At 37.4% G+C, this 24,816-nt stretch overlaps 1 protein-coding gene across 1 annotated transcript; it reads left to right on the forward strand.

The window, feature by feature from the left end:
• The first annotated feature begins 353 nt into the window (after window positions 1-353).
• Window positions 354-24,816, forward strand: LOC145563910 (uncharacterized). The gene is made up of 10 exons (XM_081624302.1): window positions 354-634; window positions 4,963-5,031; window positions 5,114-5,238; window positions 5,330-5,490; window positions 5,678-5,747; window positions 8,210-8,264; window positions 9,792-9,875; window positions 21,431-21,469; window positions 24,409-24,455; window positions 24,607-24,816. Exons 1-10 carry the CDS (start codon window positions 563-565, stop codon window positions 24,707-24,709), a joined length of 825 nt encoding a protein of 274 aa, XP_081480428.1. The 5' UTR covers window positions 354-562; the 3' UTR covers window positions 24,710-24,816.

The following is a 24,816-nucleotide window of genomic DNA, read 5'->3' on the forward strand; positions in this document are numbered from 1 at the left end:
GAACTACAATGGTACTAATTTGATTTACAGAAATAATTTAGATATTTATGTTTTGCGAAAAATCTGAATTACCCTTCGTTATACTACCTCCGTTTCATATTTTTTGCAACTTTTGCCAAAAATGGATGCTACACATTATTTGCAACTAATCTTTTCTTTCCTTTTTAGGTTGTCATTTCTCTCTTTCTCTCTCCTCATCACATGCATTCTTAATTTTCTCTCTCTATCTTACACTCACAAACAAATTTTGCCTAAGAGTCCGTGCACTCTTCAAAGTTGCAAAAAATGTGAAACGGAGGTAGTATATTTTCTCATACACACCTTGATTAGTACTTCCTCTTGTGGGTTGTGGCTTACAATACTCATAGTCATTCCCCATCAGACGATTATCCAACTTTTCGTATTCACCATCTCACTTTAACTGCTGTTTCAATTTCACAATTCAAACACTACTCAAACACTATTCAAAAATTCACGAAAATTGATTTAATCTTTGTATGAATCTCATAATTTTTGCGGAAAGACGAATGATTCTCACTGCAACTCCAAACTCTTTGAAACTATGAAATCAACGTTACGACCCTGTAGCATCGTTGTTGTTGCCGGTAATGTCAAGAAATCTCAATCCACTAAGGTACATTTTTTTTTATTTTTAATAATTGGTGAGTAATTTGCTAATTAAATTGCATGTCAGCTTAATCATAGAGGAATATCTGTTTACTTAATATTTGAGGATTGAGTTGCATTTGTTTGGGGAAAAATGATTAAAATTGTTGGTAAATAATCTGTACAATTTTAGGATGTTTGGAAATGATTGCCTATACATTTTAGGATGTTTGGATTTTTGGAAATGATTGTCTATTAATTAGAATATTACTCCCTGTTATATCCTATTTGTTCTTTACATTTGAAAGCGAGGATTTAATTAAAAAACAATGAATCATAGTAAGGGAAAACAATTATAAAAGTGATTCTATTTTTCCATTAATTAGTTCCACTATTTAATACCCAAAAAAAAAAAAAAAAAGAGAGAAAAAAAGAAGGATAAGAGGTGATTGTGGAGAGATAATGATGGATAAAAATTGAAATCATGCATTGGAAAATTCAATTAGTGGAAATTTGTTAAATTATTATATTGAAAAGAAATAAGGTTATTTATTTTGGCACATTCACCAAATAAATAGAGGAAAATTGACTGGGATTTTTTTTACCATACATGCATGAATAGATTTTACATGAGAACTTTTTGAACCTTCCTAATCGGGAAGTGAGTAGAACAAAAAGGATCACCAGAAGTATATTGTAATTGATTTTATTATCATATTTGTACTTGCTCCGTGCTATGAAGATGTCATTTTACGTTCAAAGATCAAGAATTAAAAAATGTAAGTAGGTTCCATTTGACTTTATGGGGTAGAGTGAGATATTTGTATAGAGACAACTGCAATAATTTGACTAGTATATATGCAAAAGTTTAACTATAATTATAAAATTAATTATTAATAGAAGTATACAAAAATGATAAATGAAAGTATACATTGAGGAGGTTGTCTAAAGCAATAATTACTCTTTTTTTTTAATGACAATAACAAGTGTCCATTGGTACTTTTAGTATGAACAAGACTATTGGTACTCGAAGACCTCATGTTGGATTTTGTACCAACATGAGGTCTAAAAGTACAAGCGGATACTTGTTATTCTCATTAGTGAGGAGAGTAATTATTGGTGGAGACTTTCTCCACTGAGACCATCCTGTCACACAATAATAATTGATCTTTATCTTTTAGTAAAATGTGGTCAAAGTTGTGTTAAAGTCAAATTATTGTGAGAATTTAGGAGCAAAGGGATTATTAGATAGATAAAGTGGACCTATGAGGTCGGGTAAGGTTAGAGACTTTTCATTGTCATTATAGGATTAAGGTGGAAACAGGAACATTTTTGTGGAAAGACTTCATATGAAATATTAAAACATCTTTAGAAACAGATGGAAAAATGAGATTGAGTATTTTTTCTCTTTGGGGGTGGGTTTGGGAACGGTCAAGTTAGAATATACTGGGTAAATTTTTTGAGTAATATTGTGTCATTTACTTGATTATGAGGGGTTAGGATAATATATTTATTGTTTCTGAATGGAGGGAATAATTATTTGCATATGAATCCAAACTTGTGTTTTTTAATTTTCATGGTTTCTATATTCATTAGCTCTGTTGATCTGTGTATGATTCTTTGTACTGATTACACCAATGTTTATAAGATGGACACATGCTTTTATTATCTGTGCTTTCAAATGGTTTGCTTTACAAATAGTTTAATTAAAATTTACATAAGAATCCATCAACCCAGGGGATTCAAGTTAATAATTTCAATGAGAAAAAGGAAAGTTTTGCGTGCCGTAGAGCATTGTCAATTTACCTATTTGCTTCATTATCATGTCACTATTCAGGCTAGTAGGTTCACCAGATGGAGAAAGGTCTGAGAGGACAGAAAAAAGGGATTTTGTAGGCCATTATAGTAGTATGCCTACCTGAATAGCATCGGAGATCTTGAGCTCTTGTCATCTAAGCATTATGTATGTGATTCTCTAACTGAAGTGGCCTTTTAGGATTTCCAATAGTGAGGGATAACGAGTTTGTATAGAATAAAACATCAGATGGAAGCATGAGGTTGAGGTTTTAAGCCATTAGATAGTGGAAGAAGAAGGTTTCAAAATTTGTCATCTACTCGTCTCATGGGGTGGGCATTGGGAATATTATACCTGAGTGTAGCTTTCGAAATATTTTGAGGGGTTTAGAGTTATAAGTGAGGAGTGGGATATGGGGCTCTTTCTGAGAATACTAGGAATAGCCTGTAGTGATTGGTTTTTGATGTTCTAAGTTCTGAATCTCTTTAGGATGTTTTTTAAAGAAAGCTAAGCTGCAGCAGTGGCTTACTGGCTTGTGGAACAGCAAATACAAAGTTGCGACATTAGTTTATCTTGGTCCCTTAATAAATGGGCCAGAGCAGGCTGCATTAAAATTTGTTGCATTGCTCTCCATGATTAAGGTAGAAAATATATCTGACGGTTAGGTGTAATGGATATTTACAGAGTCTTATTTAGGGCTTGTAGTTGCTTAAATATGGAAATTTCATTGTTCAGAATTATCTTCCATGACTATATTGAGATTGAAGCTTCTCCAATATCCTGCATTCCTGCCTCTCTGCATAGCAGTGACAAAAAAAGAGGGATACAAATGGGGAATGTGCTTGAAGAAGAAATTTAAAATCCTGCATAGCCGATGCTTTTCCAAGGCTCGCAGGTTTAACTATTATGGCTAGTAACTAAGAAGAGCCAGATTGCCTCCTTTCTCTGACTTTGATCTTTCACTTTTTGTTAACTTATTTTATCTTTTTCTGGTAACAGTAAATTAGATTAAGACTATATAAACTATGAAGCTGGTTTTTTTGGCACTTTTATGACACATAGATTTAAATTTTGTAGAGGTGGTGTATTTTTAGCTGTATGTGTCATATCTTGATTTTGGTGCACAATAGTACATGAAAGCCGCTTGCCACGTGAAGGCTTTTACTCCCTACCTCTCCTCTCACTTGTGGTCACTGTAACATACTTTCTTCATTTTCAGCTTTTCTTAGATTACTAATCAGAAAATGTGTTCTTTACAATGGAATGTTTTCCTCCTTGAATTGTATATAGCTGATATTGAGAATTAAATAAAGTTCTACATAGCTTATATTCAAGAAAAGAGTGAAAGTTACTAGTGGATGCAATTCTGAGTAGTATCTACTTCTTTTAGGTCCTTTGAAAGTTTGAATTTTATGTCTCATTAGATCATCCTTCGACTTGACAAACGTAACTGCATAGAGATATGATTGTTTTTTATTGGCTTCTGGTCTAAGTTTATATATAGGAGGTGAATGTCCTTTGAAGTGGTTATTAAAGGGAAACGCCGAAATGGTTTCTAATTTTGGGGTTGATCTATTTGGGTTGATGCAACCTACTCTTGAAGTCTATTGCTACTCTTCTTGGAGATGATGGAACATAGGCTAAATTATAGTGTCAAAGCATCAGTACCTTCTTTCATCTTCCTTTCCTCTTGTTTTGTTTCTCATTCTTGTAAGTCTCTTTAGAAGTACTGGTAATGACTGTAATAAAAAGGAAAATCGAGACCAAAATCAAAGGAACAAGTCGAGATTTTTGATTGATGAAATGGGAAATACATAAATTAAAGATAACAGATCAAGCTTTCTGGATGATTGATTCAATCTCAACTAATAAACTAAAGTAAGTTAACATTCTCAACAGTATTCTTCATGATATATCCGTCCCTTATCTCCTCTATATATAGGAAGCCTGTTTTCTTTCTCTCTCTCTCTACACATTTACTTCGTTTTTATTTATTAACTCAAGCTGCCCGTATGTTATAATGTTACAATATACGAAGAAAGCAGTTTTAGGTACCAAATTCACTTTAATTTGTTAGTTGGGTTTTTCATGCCAAAAGTAGTTTAAGAAGTTAACAGAATTGCAGGAAATTAGTTATGGTCATCAGAATTTAGAAGAAGCTTTTTCCTGTACAGCAATTGATTGTCTTGCTATCTTGCATACATAGATGATTACAGAGCTGTAAACATCATTAAAGAAAAAATATGTTCCTCTCGTTTTCTTTCTAAATTATGATCTCTCTCTCACTATTAGTTTCTCTCTTCCTCTATATTCTATCATTTCTCTCGACATTGCAGTTAGTCCAAGACTCCTGCATCACCATAACTGTACTAAAAATTCATATCCTGAAGTGTCTCACTACAGTTCCACTTGCTATTTTTGGGAATTATATCTAAGACAGTATTCAAGTTTTCATTTGTCAAGTTGCTTAAAACTTTGCATCGATTGATCACTAATGTGAATGCATCTTTCTTGAGGACTGCTAACAAAGATTTGATGTTGATTAATTTGGCCCTCTGTAGGATTCCGAACCTCCTCCAAGGATCACAACAAATGTTAAACAAAATTTGCAATTTTTGAAGTTATGGAAGGTATCAAAAATTTCTAGTGTATGAAGAGCTCTGGTTAGTTTTGATGATTTGACCTTTAATCTCCAGATAGTTGTTTTTGTAGGAGTTCAAGAGTAAACAATCCAGCCCACCTAAGCCAGCTACTAGCTATCGTCGAAAGAAGGTGGAGAAGGAAGACCTTCCCCCAGATACAGAACTCTATAAGGATCCAACCTTGGCACTCTATTAGTAAGTTTCCTCCCGGGTCAAACCTATAGTTGATTTAAGTTTTGCTTCTCAGCTTTTGATGAAGATATTTCTATTCAACAATTTAATGCAGTACAAATCAGATTGTTGACTGTGCTGCCCCTGTCTTGCTTGTTGATGGTTATAATGTTTGTGGCTATTGGGTGAAGTTGAAGAAGCATTTCAGTAGTGGACGACTCGATATAGCCCGGCAAAAGTTAATTGATGAACTTGTCCAGTTCAGCTTGGTAAGAGGTTTGTGCTTTGCTTCTCAGATTTTGCAATTTACTGACTAAAGATTTCTGCATAACAATAACAATATATAGTCACATAATTAAGGATTGTAAATCAACAAATTAAAATGGCATGGCTCGCTTTGGTTGTAACTTTGCTGTTAACACTTTAGCACCACTACTTATATAGTAATTTTTAATTTTGACAGAAGTAAAGGTGGTGACTGTATTTGATGCTATGATGTCTGGACTACCTACTCACAAGGAAACTTTTGCCGGGTATGCTCTTCTAAAGCTCAAGTGACTTTCTCTATGCTTCTTTAGCTTGTTGTGGTCATCTAATCATTGGTAATTCGGAGATACTGGCTATTTTCAAGCATCAATAATGACCAAAAAAAAAGTTGTTATATCCCTGAAATCATACCCTTAAGCTGAAAGTGTTGACAAATATGATATCAGATTAATTGAAATGTATCCCATTCATCAAAAAGAAAAAAAAAAAAAAAGATTAATTGAAATGTATGAATGACAGCTTTGTGCTACTCTAAGGAAAAAAGTACAGCAAGAAAGTCACCAGTTGTGTTGTCTGTAGTATTCTTGATGCTGCTGCTGCTGAGTTCTTTAGCAGTGGCTATTCATGATCAACAATTAGGGCTTACTTGAGTGCACTAATATATAATTATCTCGTCTATATTTTTATCTGTTCCATTTTGACTTGTCACGCATGTTAATACACAGCGTTGACCATTCATATTTTAAATCATTTATTTGTAACAATTATAAAAGTTGATATTTTGGAAGTACACATCTTTTAATTTAATAGTAAAAAATATGGTCAAATTTGTTTGTATTTTTTCATTAAACTCATTTTCTAATTCTTGGGCATCTTAGAAAACTTTCTGGCTTAATGAGTTTCAAGGAGACTATTTTTATGGTCTTACTGGACTAGTTTTATATTCATGTTTGACTCATCTTTTTCTTCGGATCCATATCCTTTTTATGCTTTACTTTAGTTTCAACTTTACTCCATCTCCTTCCCTTAAGAAATTGACTAAAATTTTATTTTTTTTCAACTTTACTTTAGTTTCAACTTTTCATGTGATTGTGATACTTCTCCAGCTCCGTTGCTAACCAGCTTTACTAATGTAACCTCCTTTTTTTTTTTAAAAAAAAAAAAAAAATAGAGTGGGGGTTTGTGCTAAAAGTTTATATGACCAGCAAAGGCAGTAGATTAATTAATTTTTTCACTTGAACCCACATGAAATATAATATTAACATAAGAGGGCTAATGGTGGTGCAAAAAATACTACCAATACCCTTTGTAGAAGTCTTATTGTAACCCTTCACGATGCTTCTGAACCTCTTGGGAATATTTGTGAAAAACTACTTAATATCTTTTGAAATAGCTACCTTAACAACTTATTTTACTAAAATATAACTACCTAATATCAAATATGATGGATTTCATGCAATTATTCTAGTGGGGGCTATACCAATGTTTTACTCACCCTTTGAACCCTAATTACCATTAATTACACCCCAATAATTAATTAATCCCCAAATTGAAGTCTAAGAACCATAACTGTGTGATAGACTAGGAGTAATGACTGATTATACGAAATAAACATGAGGAAGCTGTAAACTCGAAAACCATAACTAATAACTTGAAAACCATAATTAATCATACTAATTACAAAAAATATTATCTATAAACATATGCCATAACTAATAAGTTGAACACCATGAGTATTAACTTGAAAACCATAACTAGTCACCTAAAACACAACTAACCTGAATAGGCGAATACCATAACTAATAACTCGAAAACAATGACTGATGACTTTAAAACAATTACTAAATTTAAAAAATTATAACTAAACCGAAATAGTATAACTAATAACTCAAAATTGTATATATTAACTAATAACTCAAAATCGTATATAATAACTTAAAAGCCGTAGCTATTACTAAAAATCATAACTAATTACCAAAAATCATAACTATACCCAATCCTATAAGTTATAACTAATAAATGAAAAACCATAACTAACTTATCACCAAAAATCATAATTGTAATACATGTAGATTTTAGGTACACTAAGCGAAATTTTATGTATCACATACATAACACTGAAACAAGGATCACATGCATATAAATAGTATGGAACTACAAATTACATAATAGTTAAAGATTACAACCTTTGATGCGTGATTTCTTCGCTTTGTTCTTCCTTCTACGTGGAGATTTAAAGCCCTAACAAATAGTCCACAAGCCTGTGTTAAATCTCCATTAATGCTAGTTGGAACAAAATAACTTGATGTTCATTTAAATGGAGAATGTAACCGACTATTTAAGAGAGATGGTGGGGAGGTGGGGGGGGGGGGGGGGTGGTGGTGGGTGGGGGAAGGAGAAGGTTATTGGTCAAATGCATTTTTCTGGAATGGGATGCTCTTATCTTTTCAGGACTTGCCAATCCTCATGATTTATCAAGGAATAAAATAACTGTTAGTGTCCTTATGGCTAGGCTCTCAAAAGTTATTTAAATTACTGTGTCCTCCTGTTGTATCTCTCTCTTTGTCATAATCACTTTTCAGTTTTGAAGGCATCTTCTCCTTCTAGGTTGTATCCTTCTTTCATTTGACTCTTTTTTGTTCTTGATTAGACAAAAGAGTAATCCGTTAGTTCATGTGTTCTATGTTCATGTTGCAATTTTTAAAACTGTTTAATTTTTATTTTGCAGGGTGGACATAGTTTTCTCTGGGGATTCTTGTGCTGATTCATGGATAGAAAAGGAGGTACATGAATTATTTTGCATACTCTATTTGACATAGCATTTAAGAAAATTTTGAAGATTATAATTCACCTGAACGTTCCTAATCCTCCTGGTTGAATTCCCGTTCTTCCTCTTTCTCTGCTGGTTTTTTTCCTCTACTTTTCTGTATACAACAAACTAACCTGTGTTCAAAAGAGAAGTCTAGTTAGAATTGGATCTTGTGAGCTAAACATTAGATAATCACTTCCTGATCAGAAAAGACAGAACCCAGTTAATCTGAACAGATTTGAAATTTTCTAAAGTTACTCATATACACAGTTCTATCTATGTAGCACTCTATCAATTATCATTTCAACGAACCACTAATCCCAAGTTATATCATCTATCATTTGTGATACATCATAATATCAGCTTCTTCTAGTATACTTCCTCTATTCCAAATTAGTTCAAAGGTTTCTTTTGGCACATATATTAAGGTGATGTGAGAGTGAAAGGAAAAAGACAAAAAATGTTTAAACTATCGTGCCTTTACCTTTACGCACCTACCTTCATAACGGCCAATCTGTTTGACAAGTTAACAGAACAACCAGTTGCAACCCCACCCATTGTCATTTATTCCTTAGCCATCCCAACCTTCTTCTTCACCTTAAAACCTTCTCTCCACTCCCTTTCCAAACTAACAACCCAACCATTCTCTTCCTCGTCTTCGTTACCACCCAACACTGCCCTCCTTACCATCGTCTTAGGTTGCGATTTCCAGACTCCCTTTTTGAAAAATCTCCAGAGAAGCCAAAGGAGGGAGATATGGTAGGAAAAGGGCAGCAATTCCAGTTAGGGTTCCAAATTTGCTTATGGATCATGGCCTAGATTCACTTGTCAGAAACGTTGCTGGTGAAAAAGATATGAACTCTTACATGCAATTTTGCACTTTGCATCTTTCGAGATTCTATCCATTAGAAAAGGATGCTTGTTTTTTGTGGAGAGAGGGAAAGAAATGGTCAAACCATGAAAGGTGGAAGCGCAAGGGAAAGAGAGAGAGAGAGAGAGAGAGAGAGACGAGGTGAGATTTATATTCTAGGTAAGTGTTAGATTGAATAAAAGGATTCATCAATTCATTATTTAAGGGTTTATGCGATTAAACAGGTAAAACTATTGTGAAGAAGATGAAGCTGATGTTAAGAATGATGATGGAGTGAGAAAGTTAGGATTGATATGATATAGTGAAAGGAGATAGAAGAGGGGTAAGAAAAATTAGTGAGGGTAGAATTGACATATTTTCATGTATACCTTACCAAAATTAAAACGTGTCATTTAAGAAGAAACTTCCCACAAAGGAATATTTGCCGACTTATCTAGACCGGGGAAGTACTTTTTATTATCTTTTTTAATATACCGAGTAAGAATTAGCACTTGTTATCAAACTAGCACTTGTTTATCTTTTTGCTCTAACTTTAATGTCTATTTGATTTAGTTTAGTTATGCTACTTGGAATTGTTACTTGCGCTTAGCATAATTTTCCATTTTGTGTCTTTCCTATTTGTGAAACCAGGTTGTGGCGTTAAAGGAGGATGGTTGTCCAAAGGTTTGGGTAGTGACATCTGATCATGCCCAACAACATGCAGCTCATGGAGCGGTATGTAATCTTCTAAGTCTAATTTATAAGCAATGAGTGTGGGAAAATGTGAAGAATGATGAGGGAAGTTCATTGGAAAAGGTTTCTCTTATTCTCAAAGATTCTCCAATCATCCCTATCCCTTGTAGAACTTGAAGGCTTGAACTATATGTCCAAAGAAAGTAGATGATACCTGAATGAAAAATTTCTAGACACTTGGGATATTTTAATTAAAGCACCTTGAAGTTCCTTGCACTTTGTTTTAATCAATATCTACCAAATGGACAGGTAAAACACTAATTATTTCCTATTAGGAAGATTTTTATGTCTTGCTACTTCATATTGATTTTAACATGCCATATTTAGGGCATCATGATACATAGTTCAAGGCCTTATAAGCTAACCAATGACTAGGTAGAGGCTACATATTCTACAAAAAGAGCACCAAAGTCTTTGTCGGGTTGATCTCCCCAAATGCCAAATATAGTATTTCCCCTGCTCCATAAACGTTGCAATATGTTGAGTTTTACGCTTCCCATCACACAATTTCAACCATTATCATCTATAATTTTCAATAAGTAAAAATTATAAAAAGTTGATGTATTAAAGTTTAAATTGAGATGAATCTAACAGGTCACACAAACTATATTTTCTTTACATATGATTCACAATTGATGGTCTAAGAGAGTGGGTGAATAGTGTAAAAGTCCAGCTACAATACAAGGGGATCAGAGGAAGTAGTAAGTAAGAAAGGAAAACAAATGAAAAATAAAGCAAAATTATAGGAGTGTAATAAGTGGAAGCAAGACAGTTTTAGAATGCTATTCATTTTAGCCTATCTATTTTAGTAATGAAGCTTTCTTATTTATATTGAAAGTTTTTATAAAAATGATGAGAGGGGAAGATGAAAAACAAAAGAAACGTAAAAACTATATTTTATTCTGGAGTAATTGGTGTAGAATAAACATATTATTAGGTGGTGAGGGGTTGATAAGATTACTAGTATCATTATTAAGGGTACCAATTGTAGTCGCCCTAAACACATTGTACTTGACAATAGTTTTGGTGTTTTATGTTTGTACATCAATATTATTAAGGTTTTTGTCCTTGGAGGTTCGAATGGTGGTTTGTATCTTATCGTTGCAAAGGGGTTTTCCTGTAAATATTTTGTGTTACTTTTCGTATATAGTTGTTTAATTTCTTTCCATACATTAGAGTGGGTGTTAAGAGGATGAGATTCTGACGAAGGTAAAGAGTAACTAGTAATGGAACTCGTAAAGGTAATATGAAACAGGTACACCAAAATTTCATAGTGTGGAAGATTATTGTTGAAGACAATTAGCATAAAATAATTTGGATGTATGTGTGGAGAAGGAAAGCACACAAGTTGGAGTGGGCTACGTAAGAGATGTAGTATGATATCTTAGGTTAGATGGATTTGAAGGTCTTGTTAGAGAGGTGGCCATTTTAGAGAAGTTGCAAAGAATTTGCGGTGACTATTGGGATTGTGCGAGTTGAAAATGGAATATTGTACAAGTTTACAAAACCACAATACCTAGTTAGTGTATTATTTCAAGATGCCAATGAGAAAATTCTAGATGGGAGTTGTGCGAGCATGCCCTATTGTTATTGGCTTCATCACCGAAATTCTAGACGCCCATTATGCCGTGGGAAAGGAGAAAAGGAGAAAATTACATTCAATGAAGCAACAATAGTTGTGAGGAAAAATGTGCTACATGATAACACAAATAGATATTGTGGAGGGTTTTGAAAGAGGGAGAGAAAATGGAGAAACGACGACCCAAAATATAGATTAAAATCTTTGCCAAGAGATTATAGCTCTTTAGAGTGTCAATTATTGTCGTAAGAAGGGCCACATGCAATGTAATTGCCCAAAAATAAGAAAACTTGAAGAATTTAAAAGATAAGGAAATTTGGGCAAGGTGAAAGTGAACAACGAAAGGTGATTTCTCCAATGTGGTTAATGGTGGTGATTTATATATGACTCAAATTGATAACGAGGATATGATTCCATGGAAGTGGATGTTAGATTTGGTTGCCTCAATTCATGTGTGTCGTGACAAAACAATTTTTGATACCTTTTAATTATAAGGTGATTTTGGGTACATAAACACGGGTAGTGACTTGTTGAAGACATGGGAAATATGCAAATGAGGTTCTATAATGGTGTTATTCAAACCATCCACTATGTTGAGATATGTACCCAATGCATGTGCTAATTTGTTAACATCGGGAGAGTTGACAAAGTACGAACATAAGTACATTGGTAGTGGAAGATGGTGTAAAGTGTATCATGTTAATATATTAGTTTACAAAGGAGGAAAGTAGACAATAATATATGTTATGTGGATGGGTATGCCGTTGAAGAGCATAAAGTGTTGATCGTACGGAAGTAAAAAAGAAAGGTCTAATTATGTCATGAGCGAAATTATGTAGTGACTTGGGTCGAGAGAGTTATTTTGTGGGTTTATCTCCTCAAATACCAAATGCAGTATTTTGTATTGAATAATAAAGGAAAGTGAATGAAAGAGTTAGAAATTATAGGAATATAATATGTGGAAGCAAGAAAGTTTGGAAATGTAATTCAGTTTAGCCATTTATTTTAGTTGTGTAACTTTCTTATCTATATTAAAAAGTTGATTTTATAAGATTGGAGAAAAAGAAAAATAAAAGAAACCTAAAGAAGTGCATGTTATTGTGAGGATGCAATTTGTGTGAGATAACATTGGTTGTTTAGGGTGTTGTTATTAAGGGTACGAATTGAGTCTTCTTAAAACACATCATCTAATGTTAGTTGTGGTGTTCTCCATTTGTATTTGAAAATAGTATTAGTGAAGTTTTCACCTTTAGTGATTTGGAGGGAGCATGGTTTTTCTCATTTTGTTGAGGAAGGGTTTTCCATGAAAAATATGGTGGGTTATTTTTCGAACTTTTGCTTTATTTTCTTTCCAATATTGTCTTTATTTGTTGCTCCATTTTAGTAATCTTTTGTCTTCCTTACTTCTAAGAGAAACTTTGAGTGGAATCCGAAAGAAGTTATAGAGAAACTTTGAAATACATGGATAACTGTTAAAACAACTCGCATTAGAGCTTTAAATTGATCCTTGCTATTGTGGACTATATAACTCCAGAGAGCTTTTAGATATATAAGCATATGTTTAAAGACTAAACTTGTCCAAATTCTTAAAAAAGAAACAAAGTAGAAGCGCAAGGAAGAGGAACCTACTACCCTTTTACCCATATACCCATAACAGCTCACATGAATTTACATGTCCACTATCAATGTGAAGATAATAGGGTACAAGGGCATTTCATAATCTTTACCCATTTTACCTTAATTTTGTCCCATCCCTTTAATTAATTTCATAATATTTCGAACTAAGGTAGAATAAGGGGCATATAATCCCATAATCTTTACCATTTGACCTTTTATTTTCCTATCCTTGTGGTTAATTTCCATAATTTGTTTATCTATTATTTTTTTACCTCTCAACTTGGTGTTGTTCAATTTTTTATTTTGTAGCATGACTAGTAATAACTATGCCGAATTGGATTGTTGGTGGAATTTGATTTAGGAAAAATTAGTTTTAATAATCCCGAGCTCTATTCTTTTAATAATCCCAACTGCCGATTATTTTAGAATAATCCCAACTTTAAGATGCATTTTCTTTCAATAAGCCCTGATGAAAGGGTTAAATTTCATTTTCACAAAAAACTTTGCCACAAGTCGAATGCTAATTGGTCTAAAAAGAAAATAACAAAATAAAAAAAAACCAAGCACTAACCACCGCAACCCCACTCCCTTCTGTCATGGATTGGGTCAATGGGGTCAACACCGCAAGTCAACCACCACTTTTGGTGTATACGAGGCGCTCAAAGAAGGGGCAGCAAGGGTCAAGTGAAGCCAGGAACAAGGAGCAATATAACAAAGCTAATTAAAGAGAAATTGAGGAAGGGAAGCAGACTCCTTTAATCATGTTCTCTATGGGTTTCTATTTTAGTTAATTAAATGTCACATGTATTATCTAGGCCTTGAGTATATGTATGTTAGTTTAGCAGTAGTAGAAATCATCCAGAAAATTAGTGAGAAGCTTTTGAGAGACTTGTAGCCTCAAGCTACTAGAGAGAGTCATAACCTCAAGTTATGTGTATCCCATTGTAATCGTCCTTCAATCAATCACTATACTCAAGCCTTCAATCGAATTTACATTCAAACGTGCAAAACTCTTTAATTAAATTCAGTACATAACAAGTTGGTATCAGAGCGGTGGTCCTGCGACCGCCGGCGCCGGAAAACACCAGTAAAAAAAAAAAAAAAATTAAAATTAAGCTCAGTCATGGAAGCTGGCATACCGCAAAGGCTCACCGCCATAGAAGAAGCGCTGGCAGCCATCCAAGAGCGGTTACAGCCGCAGGATGACAACCTCACTCGCACGGTGGCGGCCGCCATCAAGGCGGCCATGGAAGAGGAACGCAGGGAACTTGAAAAAGAACGGAAGAAGACGGAGGAGGTGGTGGCTAACACGGTGAACCGTTTGGAGGACCGCCTGGATCAGTTCCGCGCCACCGTGAACACTCAGGCTACCCTCGACCGCAGCAAATTCACGAAAATTCAGGAAGAATTGGAAAAATTAAAGCTTTCCCGACTTCCACCGCAACAACCGCAGCTTCAGCCGGTAATTCAACCAGTGGAAGGGCCGTTAAGCGGAGAGAATAGCCTACACGATGACAGGGCATTCGAAGACCTCGGGTGGCGTCCACCGGAAAATAGAGGATGGCAAGGCGGCGGCGGTGGTGACAGCGGCGGTGGCCATTGGAAGCACCGCAAGCTTGAAATGCCGGTTTTTGAAGGCACCGACCCGGATAGTTGGACCGCACGTGTGGAGATGTTCTTCGAGTTTTACCGTTTAACGGAGCGGGAGAAGATGGAAGCCACGGTGGTGGCTATGGATGGTGCGGCCCTCAAATGGTTCCAGTGGGAACAAAAGAGACGGCCGTTCTATGGGTGGCCGGATCTCAAACAACGAGTCCTCAACGAATTCCGACCTTCGCACGTCGGAACTTTACATGAGCAATGGCTAGCCGTCGAACAAGTTGGGACGGTGGCGGAATATCGCCGGAGGTTCATAGAAATGGCGGCTCCCTTGGAGGATGTGCCGGAGAGTTTGATGCTTGGGCAGTTCATTATCGGGTTGAAGGAAGAGGTGAAATCTGAACTAAGGCTGCTAAATCCGTCCAACTTAGAGAGAGCTATGGAGATGGCGGGTCGGATTGAAGAGAAGAATCGGGTCCAGCAAGGCAAACGGGTCGTGGGCTCTTGGAAGGGAGGAGCAAGCACTGGGCCATCCAATTCAAGCCCAACGCAGAGCAGCCCCACAATACAGCCCATAAGCAAGGGGGGTTTGATATCCACCTACGGGCTACCCAGTAGCAGCGGGAGTGGGCCTCCCAAAACGTGGCCCAAGATCCTAGAATCTCAAGGGTCCGTTAATATGAGTAGAGCTCCGCAAAGTTCCCGTCAAGGTTCCACGGGTGGAACTAGAAGGCTTACCGAGTTTGAGCTACAAGAGAGGAGGGCAAGGGGATTGTGTTTTAGGTGTGATGAGAGATGGGGCGTGGGACATCGGTGTAAGCGGAAAGAACTTAGTGTCCTCCTAGTGGCGGAAGGGGAGGAAGAAATAGAGATAGAGGGACCGGAGGCCTTGGAGGACCCTCCTTCCGATGATCAAGGTGATGTGTCACTTTGTGCCGTAATTGGGATTCATAATCCAAAAACCATGAAGCTACGAGGAAAGATTAAGGGCCAAGAAAAGTAGTTATGATAGACCCGGGGGCCACGCATAACTTTCTAGCTCTTTCGTTGGTGGAACAAGTGGCGATTGAGGTGGAGCAAGGCGGGGAGTTCTCGGTTTCTTTGGGGAATGGAGACTTGGTTCGGGGTAGTGGGTTGTGCAAAGGAGTTAAGGTTGAGTTGAGTGGAGGGGTGACAATCACGGAGGATTTCTTGCCCCTCTCCTTAGGTAGTGCCGAGGTCCTCCTTGGTGTCCAATGGCTTGCGAAGTTAAGGTCGGTTGTGACGAATTGGCGAACTCATGTCATGAAGTTCTCGGTTGCCGGAGTTCCGGTGACGTTGACCGGCGATCCCACACTTGAGAAAACTCAAGTCACGTTGAAGGCCATGTTAAGGGTGCTTAAGAAGGAGAAACAAGGCCTTTTAGTGGAATTGAACAAATTGGAGTCCACTGATTTGGGCCCAAAGTCAGCAAGCCCACCTTCATTTTTGAAGGACATCTTGGGCCAGTTTGATGGGGTGTTCAACATGCCCAATGGCCTACCTCCTAATAGAGGCCATGAACACTCAATCACTCTCAAAGATGGATCCGACCCAATTAGTGTCCGCCCATATCGATATCCGCAAGTGCAAAAGGATGAAATCGAGCGACTCATTCACGAGATGTTGGAGGCCGGAATTATCAAGCCATCATCAAGTCCCTTTTCAAGCCCGGTTTTACTTGTGAAGAAAAAAGATGGATCTTGGAGGTTTTGCGTGGATTATCGGGCCTTGAACAAAGAAACGGTTCCCGATAAATACCCGATTCCCGTCATCGATGAGTTACTTGATGAGCGTCACGGGGCAACGGTATTTTCTAAGCTCGATTTGAAATCGGGCTATCACCAAATTCGAGTCAAGCCAGAAGACACCCACAAAACGGCCTTCCGAACCCATGAGGGCCACTATGAATTTTTAGTAATGTCGTTTGGGCTTACTAACGCACCGGCAACTTTTCAATCGTTAATGAACGATGTCTTTCGGCCTTATTTAAGGAAATTTGTGCTCGTTTTCTTTGACGATATATTGGTGTATAGTAAGTTGATGGAGGAACACAAGGGTCATCTAAACTTGGTGTTGCGGAAGTTAGAGGAACACCGACTTTACGCTAATTTTAAAAAGTGTGAATTTGGCAAGGGTGAAATTGCCTACTTGGGGCACGTTATTTCAGCAGGAGGTGTATCCATGGATGAGGAAAAAATTTAAGCCATCCTTGAGTGGGAAATTCCACAGAATTTACGAGAGTTGAGGGGTTTCCTCGGTTTGACCGGGTATTATCGGAAGTTCGTGGCTCATTATGCTCATATTGCGGGTCCCCTAACATCGCAATTGAAGAAGGAAAGTTTTGGGTGGTCGGAGGCCGCCACGGCTGCCTTCCGGAAATTGAAGGAGGCGATGTCCACCGCTCCTGTTCTCGCAGTTCCTAATTTTAAAGAAAGCTTTGTGATTGAAACCGACGCGTCGGGGTTCGGATTGGGTGCGGTCATGATGCAGAATGGTAGGCCAATTGCCTACTACAGTAAATTGCTTGGGGTGAGGGCTCGTGGGAAGTCAATTTACGAAAAAGAATTAATGGCTATTTCATTAGCCGTGACTAAGTGGCGGCACTACCTTCTTGGGCGGCCATTTGTGATCCTTACGGATCAGCAGAGCTTGAAGTTTCTCACCGAGCAAAGGGAAGTCAGTAGTGAGTATCAGCGGTGGTTAAGGAAGTTAGTTGGGTTCGATTTCGTGATTCAATACAAGCCCGGCACCGCGAACAGGGTGGCCGACGCTTTGTCGCGAAAAGATGAGAAGTGGCTGAGTTGAGTCGAACTGATGAAATCAGAGGTGACTTGAAGAAGATGGAGTTTGGGGCTTTGATCCACTCTCAATTTGTGGATTGGCCGTGTTGGAGAAAGAATTAGAGGGAGATAAGTGGTTGGGCCAGATTGTAGCTGGCTGAAAGAAGGGAAGGAGGGGCCCAGTGGATTTCATTTAGAAGGAGATAGAGTGCTGTATAAAAATCGACTTGTTTTGCCTAACAATTCATCGTTTATCCCTTTGCTTTTGCAGGAATATCACAATACTCCCATGGGTGGTCACGACGGCGAAATTAAAACTTATCTCCGGCTCGCGACTGATTGGTTTTGGCCGGGAATGAGAAAAGATGTCGGCAAGTGGGTTCGTGAATGTGCAATTTGTCAACGGAGCAAGACAGTGAGCAAAAGTCCCTTGGGGTTGCTCCAACCACTTCCAATTCCGGAAGCGATTTGGGAGGACATCTCCATGGATTTCGTGGAAGGACTACCCTTGTCTCGGGGAGTCGATTCCGTGTTGGTGGTAGTCGATCGCCTCTCGAAATACAGTCACTTCATAGGGTTGAAACACCCCTTCAATGCTCTCAAGATAGCCGATGTTTTTGTCAAGGAAATCGTTCGCCTCCACGGATTTCCGGCTTCGATTGTATCTGATCGAGATCGTGCGTTCATGAGCACCTTTTGGAAGGAGCTTTTCAGATTACAAGGAACAAGCCTCAATCGGAGTACCGCCTACCACCCTCAATCGGACGGCCAGACGGAGATAGTGAACAAGAGCCTTGAGACGTACCTCCGCTGTTTCATCGCCGAGCAACCCAAGCAGTGGGCTCGATGGCTACCTTGGGCGGAATATTCCTACAACACCTCCCCTCACACCTCTACCAAGATGACTCCATTCAGGATCGTGTACGGCCGCGATCCTCCGAAATTGTGGCGCTTAGGAGCAGGGAAAACCATGGTCAGCACACTCGAAGAGCAACTGAAGGAGCGGGATAGTATTTTGGATGAATTGCGAGTCAACCTCAATCGGGCTCAACAAATTATGAAGATCAATGCCGATAAACAGAGACGAGAAGAGCAGTTTGCAGTAGGGGAAAGGGTGTTTTTGAAGCTACAACCGTATCGCCAGAAATCCTTAGCCAAGAGACCTTACGAAAAGCTTGCTGCAAGGTTCTATGGGCCTTTCGAAATTCTGGAAAAAGTGGGGAGAGTGGCATACAAACTTCAATTACCGATTGATTGCAAACTCCATCCAGTTTTTCATATTTCACAATTGAAGAGAGCGCTCGGGGAATTGTCCTGCAACCCCACCATCCCCCGCCAACTCACGGCTGACCTCGAGTTGATGGTGGAACCTGATGAATTGATCGATGTGCGCCATAGGAAGCAAGGCTCTGTTTTCGTGTTGGAGGTACTCCTGACTTGGAAAGGGCTGCCACACTTTGAAGCCACGTGGGAGGACTTTGAGGCTGTCAATTTGCGATTCCCTGACTTCCACCTTGAGGACAAGGTGAAACTCAAAGGGGGGAGTGATGTCATGGATTGGGTCAATGGGGCAACACCGCAAGTCAACCACCACTTTTGGTGTATACGAGGCGCGCTAAGAAGGGGCAGCAAGGGTCAAGTGAAGCCAGGAACAAGGAGCAATATGACAAAGCTAATTAAAGAGAAATTGAGGAAGGGAAGCAGACTCCTTTAATCATGTTCTCTATGGGTTTCTATTTTAGTTAATTAAATGTCACATGTATTATCTAGGCCTTGAGTATATGTATGTTAGTTTAGCAGTAGTAGAAATCATCCAGAAAATTAGTGAGAAGCTTTTGAGAGACTTGTAGCCTCAAGCTACTAGAGAGAGTCATAACCTCAAGTTATGTGTATCCCATTGTAATCGTCCTTCAATCAATCACTATACTCAAGCCTTCAATCGAATTTACATTCAAACGTGCAAAACTCTTTAATTAAATTCAGTACATAACACCTTCCTCCCAGCCCCACCGGAAACCACCTCCCTCTCTCCCCATCCCCATCGAAAACCACCCCCTTCCCCTGAAACCACCACAACCCCACCCCCTGCTCCCAAAATAACCAACTTACCACAAACCACCACCAGCCCCACTCCTTTCCCTCGAAACCACCATTTCAACCCTCCCTTCCCCTGAAACCACCACAACCCCACCCCTTGCCCCCAAAACCACCAACTTACCCCTTCCCCACTGAAATCATCGCAACACCACCCCCCTTTCCCTAAGGTCACTACACCAAAACCTAGGCTTGTTTTCAAGGGGGTTTCGTTTTCCAAAACCACCACACCCAAACCAAGCTTTTCAAGGGGGTTTCTGGTGGTGCTAAGGTAGAGGATTCGGCCTCCCGGTGATGGGGGAGGAGAGTGTGGTTTCGGGTGTGAGGCTGTCGAGGGGTGGGTGCCTGTGGTGGGGCTGTCGAGGGGTGGGTGTCGGCGGTGGGGTTGGTTTCAATTTTTAATTTTTTCTTTTTTTTTTTATTTTTTAAAAGATTTTAATTTTTAAAATTATTTTTGGACTGATCATGTGTTGATACGTCTCTAGGTAACCTAGTATAACAGTTTGATGACTACTTATTGACTGGTTGGGCCTAATAGAAAAAAACATACCCTAAAGTTCCAGGAAAGTTAGGATTACTAAAAGAAATTAGCCCAAAGTTGGGGTTATTAAAACCAATTTTTCCTTTGATTTATCTATCATCTTTATCCTTCCTTTGGGTAAAGGTTACATTTAATGCTGAATGGTTTGCACATATCTTATGCTGTTGATTTATCACTGTTTTATGGGAGGTTTGAGTTGGGAAGACATGCAGAAGAAATTTCATTGTAGTGAGAGATCAATATCCATTGTCGTTGTCCTTTTGTCAAATTCTTAAACAATGTTCTAATCCTCTCAATTGGTGAGAATCATGAGATGCGTTAGGTGATTCATGCAGGGCCAGGGGAAACTCTAGCAAGGTTCTTTGATTTAGGAATAAACCTTTTTGTTAGATTATGATGAAAAGTAATACACTTGTTAATCATTTAATGATGAACCTAATAAGAACATTAATATACCTTTGTACCATGCCTTCCCGTGACAATTTGATCTTAAAAACTTATATAGATAAAAGAAAGGATATAGAAAAACAGAATACACTTGTCGTAGGAATAGAACCCACTACTTATTGTACCAAAGTAGACACTAAAGGGCTAGAGACCAACTCAGCTATAAATACTTTGTGTAATAGTTGACAACAATTAACTATATAAACTGAAATTTCTGGGCATGGGGCAGGCCGTGGCCAGGGCAGGCCCGCCCTTGGATCCGACTTTGCATACAATCGAACAGTGAAGAGCTAATGCGGCCCGTGACCTTTAGGCTGGCTTATGGTGATGTGATAATGCGGCCTTGCTACGAGCTTCGTCCATTTTGCTTATTGTTGGTTTGTTCTTTGCTTCTGTGCATAAGATCAGTTTATGCTAAGCTGCAAGTCCAACTACATCATGCATGCTAATTGATAGCCATTTCTGTCTAAATACCAATAGCTTAATTACAATTTTCAATCGTTATCTATTTCCAATCCTATAAAATATCATTTAAAGTAATACACATTGTTTGAAGGACATACTTTCAACCATTTTTCCTCATGAGATTTCTCAATACAACAATTTCATTCAAGGACTATGGCTGGTTCAGTTAATCTTAAGAAATTTGAAGTTTAGGCAGAAGCTAACGAGCGGAGTAGCAAGTCCAGGGAAGATCAGATGTGAACTATTGTACCCTTAGCAGGAAAACCTTGTGCTCTTTTTCAAAAGTTGGTCAATTCAAGGAACAACACACATTTGTTTATGCATGCATGTATTTGAGAAAGCATTATATTATCTTTCATCTATAATAATTAATGTTGATTTCACATATTTTCAGGGAGCTTTTGTTTGGAGCAGCAAGGCACTGGTTACCGAGGTTTGCTGACAAACTGATATTTATAACATTATTTTCTATTGTTTTCTCCATGCTATTTATCTACATCTTGTGAAATGTTAAAAGCCACACGACATCTATGTTGCTACCTCCTCGCACCCCCCATCCATGTAACCATAATCCATTAATCCCCACATACAACTCATCATCGCCATCTTCACCCCCCACTGCACGACTCCTGTGCCCTCCCCTAACTTCCTTTGCATTTGGCACATTAAATTACATTCTTCCTCCTCCACAACTTGATGGCAACAAAATTTCAAAATAATGCAGCCTCTGACCTCCTTGGTTGGATCAAGGCTACCGTGTTGTTTTGGATTGTTTTCATTAAAGCTTGGGAAGGTGTTGGAACATTTCTCTCGAATTTTGTAGATGGTTTTGTAAAATGTTTTGTGAGGTCATGGGATGGGGTTGGTGTTAGAGTTAAAGTTAATAAATTTTGTATCTTGATGTAAAATCTAATGGGATGTAACCTTGAACAGTGAAAGCTTTTCTTAACCGGTGCACAAATGAGCACAATTTCCTTTTTTCAATAACCTGAAGCTAAAATATAATGGGCTGTAAACATGCTTTCACAATTCTGTTTTATTTTCAAAGGTGATGCTTCCTCTGTTTTTTAAGCCATTTCTCTTTGGACATTTAATGGGTTAAAGTGAAATAACAATTCACCCTTTTATGGGAGTGCTAATAAGTAGAAGAGAGACAATATGATAATTATTATTGTCAAACAAACCTTTAATTACAAGGCAATGATTTTATTGGTAGCTTACAAAATTCAAAATTGTTGTTACCTTTTTAACACACCCTTATAAACTTTAATTTTGTATTTATAGAAGAGGATTGTGAAAATATGGTAAGAGTTTTTTTGTGTAGCATAATTAGCATTAGCAAATTGAAAGAACAGAGGATTATTAAAGCAATTAAAAAAAATCTCTTTCCTGGACAACTTATGTTCTAGTAACTGTCCATCGAAAGAGCTTGAAGATATATTGCCCCACATGAATTAGTGAGAAGCTGAAGGTTAAACATCTACTCCCTCCGTTTTTAAATACTTGCTCCATTTCTCCATGCGCGGAGTTTTAGGAGAAATTAGAGAAAGTATTAAAATATGAAGGTAGTGGGGTTGGTGGAAGGTAAATTGGAGGAGAGAAAATCTAAAAATAATAAAATTGGGTCCACTAGTTAAGAAAAATGAATTAAATATTATAAAAGTTTTCCAAATAAGGAAATGGAGCAAGTATTTAAAAACGGCCGCAAAAGGAAAGTGGAGCAAGTATTTAAAAACGGAGGGAGTATGACTTGAGGAAGAAATAAAAAGTCATTGAGGCTAATAGTGCGTATTAACTGGATGAAAGGCATGTACAATTGTACAGAATGTGAAGCATGCAATTTGAAGCTTGCAATCTTTACAATATTATTCTCTAAAAAAAAACAAGTTTGAGTAGAGATGTAATCTTTAATAAAGGTGGATTTTGGAAATGGGAATGGGATTATTAAACTAAGGAAAGAGAAGTGGTTGGACTTCTTAATTTTATTCGTTGGGTTAAGGTAAATCCAAGATAAATATCAATTGTCACGGTTACTCAGTCCAAATTTCGTGAGCTATAACTTTGGAAGTGGAGGGAAGGGCAAACTGGTAAAGGGATCCCCACAAAGTTTCGTCTATGAGATTCGTCCTCCCTCGTGGCCAAAGGTTATGAGATAAGTTCCTAATTAATTGCATCTTGGTAAATAAATGGCTGGGCTTAAATATTACAATGATATTTAAGCTATTGAAAGGAGTTCCATAAAAATTGTACCAAATGGTATCCACTTTGGCTTCAAAAGTAGAACCAACTCATGTTTGAAGGATTAGCCTCATCTTTGAACACATCCATCTTGCTTGTTAAGAGTTGGTTGGACTTAAATATCAAAATTATACTAAACTTTTAGATACAAGTTCCACAAAAACCAACCAACACTCACTCACTAGGTCATAAATGTGTCCACTTTGGTCTTAGAATTAGTATTAATAAATATAATGAAATATCAGCCTCATCTTCGAACACACCCACACATCTACAGTGACAGAAATGAAGTTGACGAAGTTGACGAAGTTGATTTATTTTGCCTATGTGCTAATCATGAACTCATCAACTTAGGAACCCATTGGAAAAGAAGATTGGAGATGCTAGGAAAGAGTAGAATTATTTGATGAAGAAAAACGATTTGGTGAAAATATCTGTACTAATATATTAAAAAGTATTGATCGATACAAGCAAGATTTGTAGCAAACCATCTGTACTAGTATATTAAAAAGTATTCCTAAATAAATAGATATCTTACTTTGTGATTCACATACAATTGAAATTATTGAACATACATGTTTTGTGCAAGACTTGACCTTAAGCCTCAAGTTTGTATATTAAATTCATAACCACTGAACCATGCAATATCTGATTAATTTTGTAAGGGGTATTGCCCAGTCTTAAAACCTAGTTACATGTAAATTCAAGGTGCTAGTTATGAACAAGTCTTTGTAGTTTGATATTGTGAGAATGTTGAATTCTGATGGAGCATGCCATCATTGGAAGATATCAACTTGACATTATATTTGTCTTCCTGAATAGCTTTTTGAAGCATCTTTACATTTCATCAAACAGATTGGGCCCCAGAAACAGCAAAAACCCAGTCACCAATCTTTCTAGCTCTTTTCTCTTTCTAATGGGCTTTTCTTTGATCTTCCAACACTGTTTAACCAAAAAAATCTGGGTTTCTGATAGTTGAGAATCTATTTTGTTTTCCACCAATTTAAATGGGCTAGATATCATCTATTTTCCATTTTATTTTTATTTATTATTATTACTACTTTTATTTATGTATGTATTATAGATGACATGGTTTCATTATTGTCTCACTTTAGAATTTGCTATGGTTTGTAGATAAAGGCTTCAAAGAAGGAGATTGAGAGAATGCTTCAAGAGCAGAGGTGTGTCATTTATGTAAAATGTGATGTTGCTGCAGTGCAACTTTACCTTTTAAGCAGCTTCAAATTCTAGTAGACTTGATCGTTTGTCACGCTTGCATACTTGTTTTTCCATATTATAGATGTACAATCTCATTCCAAAGTTAATTTTCAGATCGACTTCCATGCAAGGGAAATTGCTAAAACACAATCTGGATACAGAAGTTGTAGATGCTTTGAAGAATCTTAAGATGAAGTTGTCCCAAAATGGGTCATAACAGCCTGAGAGATTATAGTTGGTGTTGCTGTAAGTGTTTTCTTTGGTGCATGCTTTAATTTTTGTAAATTGTTTGCAAGGATGATATAAAAATCTTAACAGTTCTTC

The sequence above is a fragment of the Chenopodium album genome, chromosome 10 (assembly GCF_948465745.1).
Source record: "Chenopodium album chromosome 10, dcCheAlbu1.1, whole genome shotgun sequence".
Classification (NCBI taxonomy): Eukaryota; Viridiplantae; Streptophyta; class Magnoliopsida; order Caryophyllales; family Amaranthaceae; genus Chenopodium; species Chenopodium album.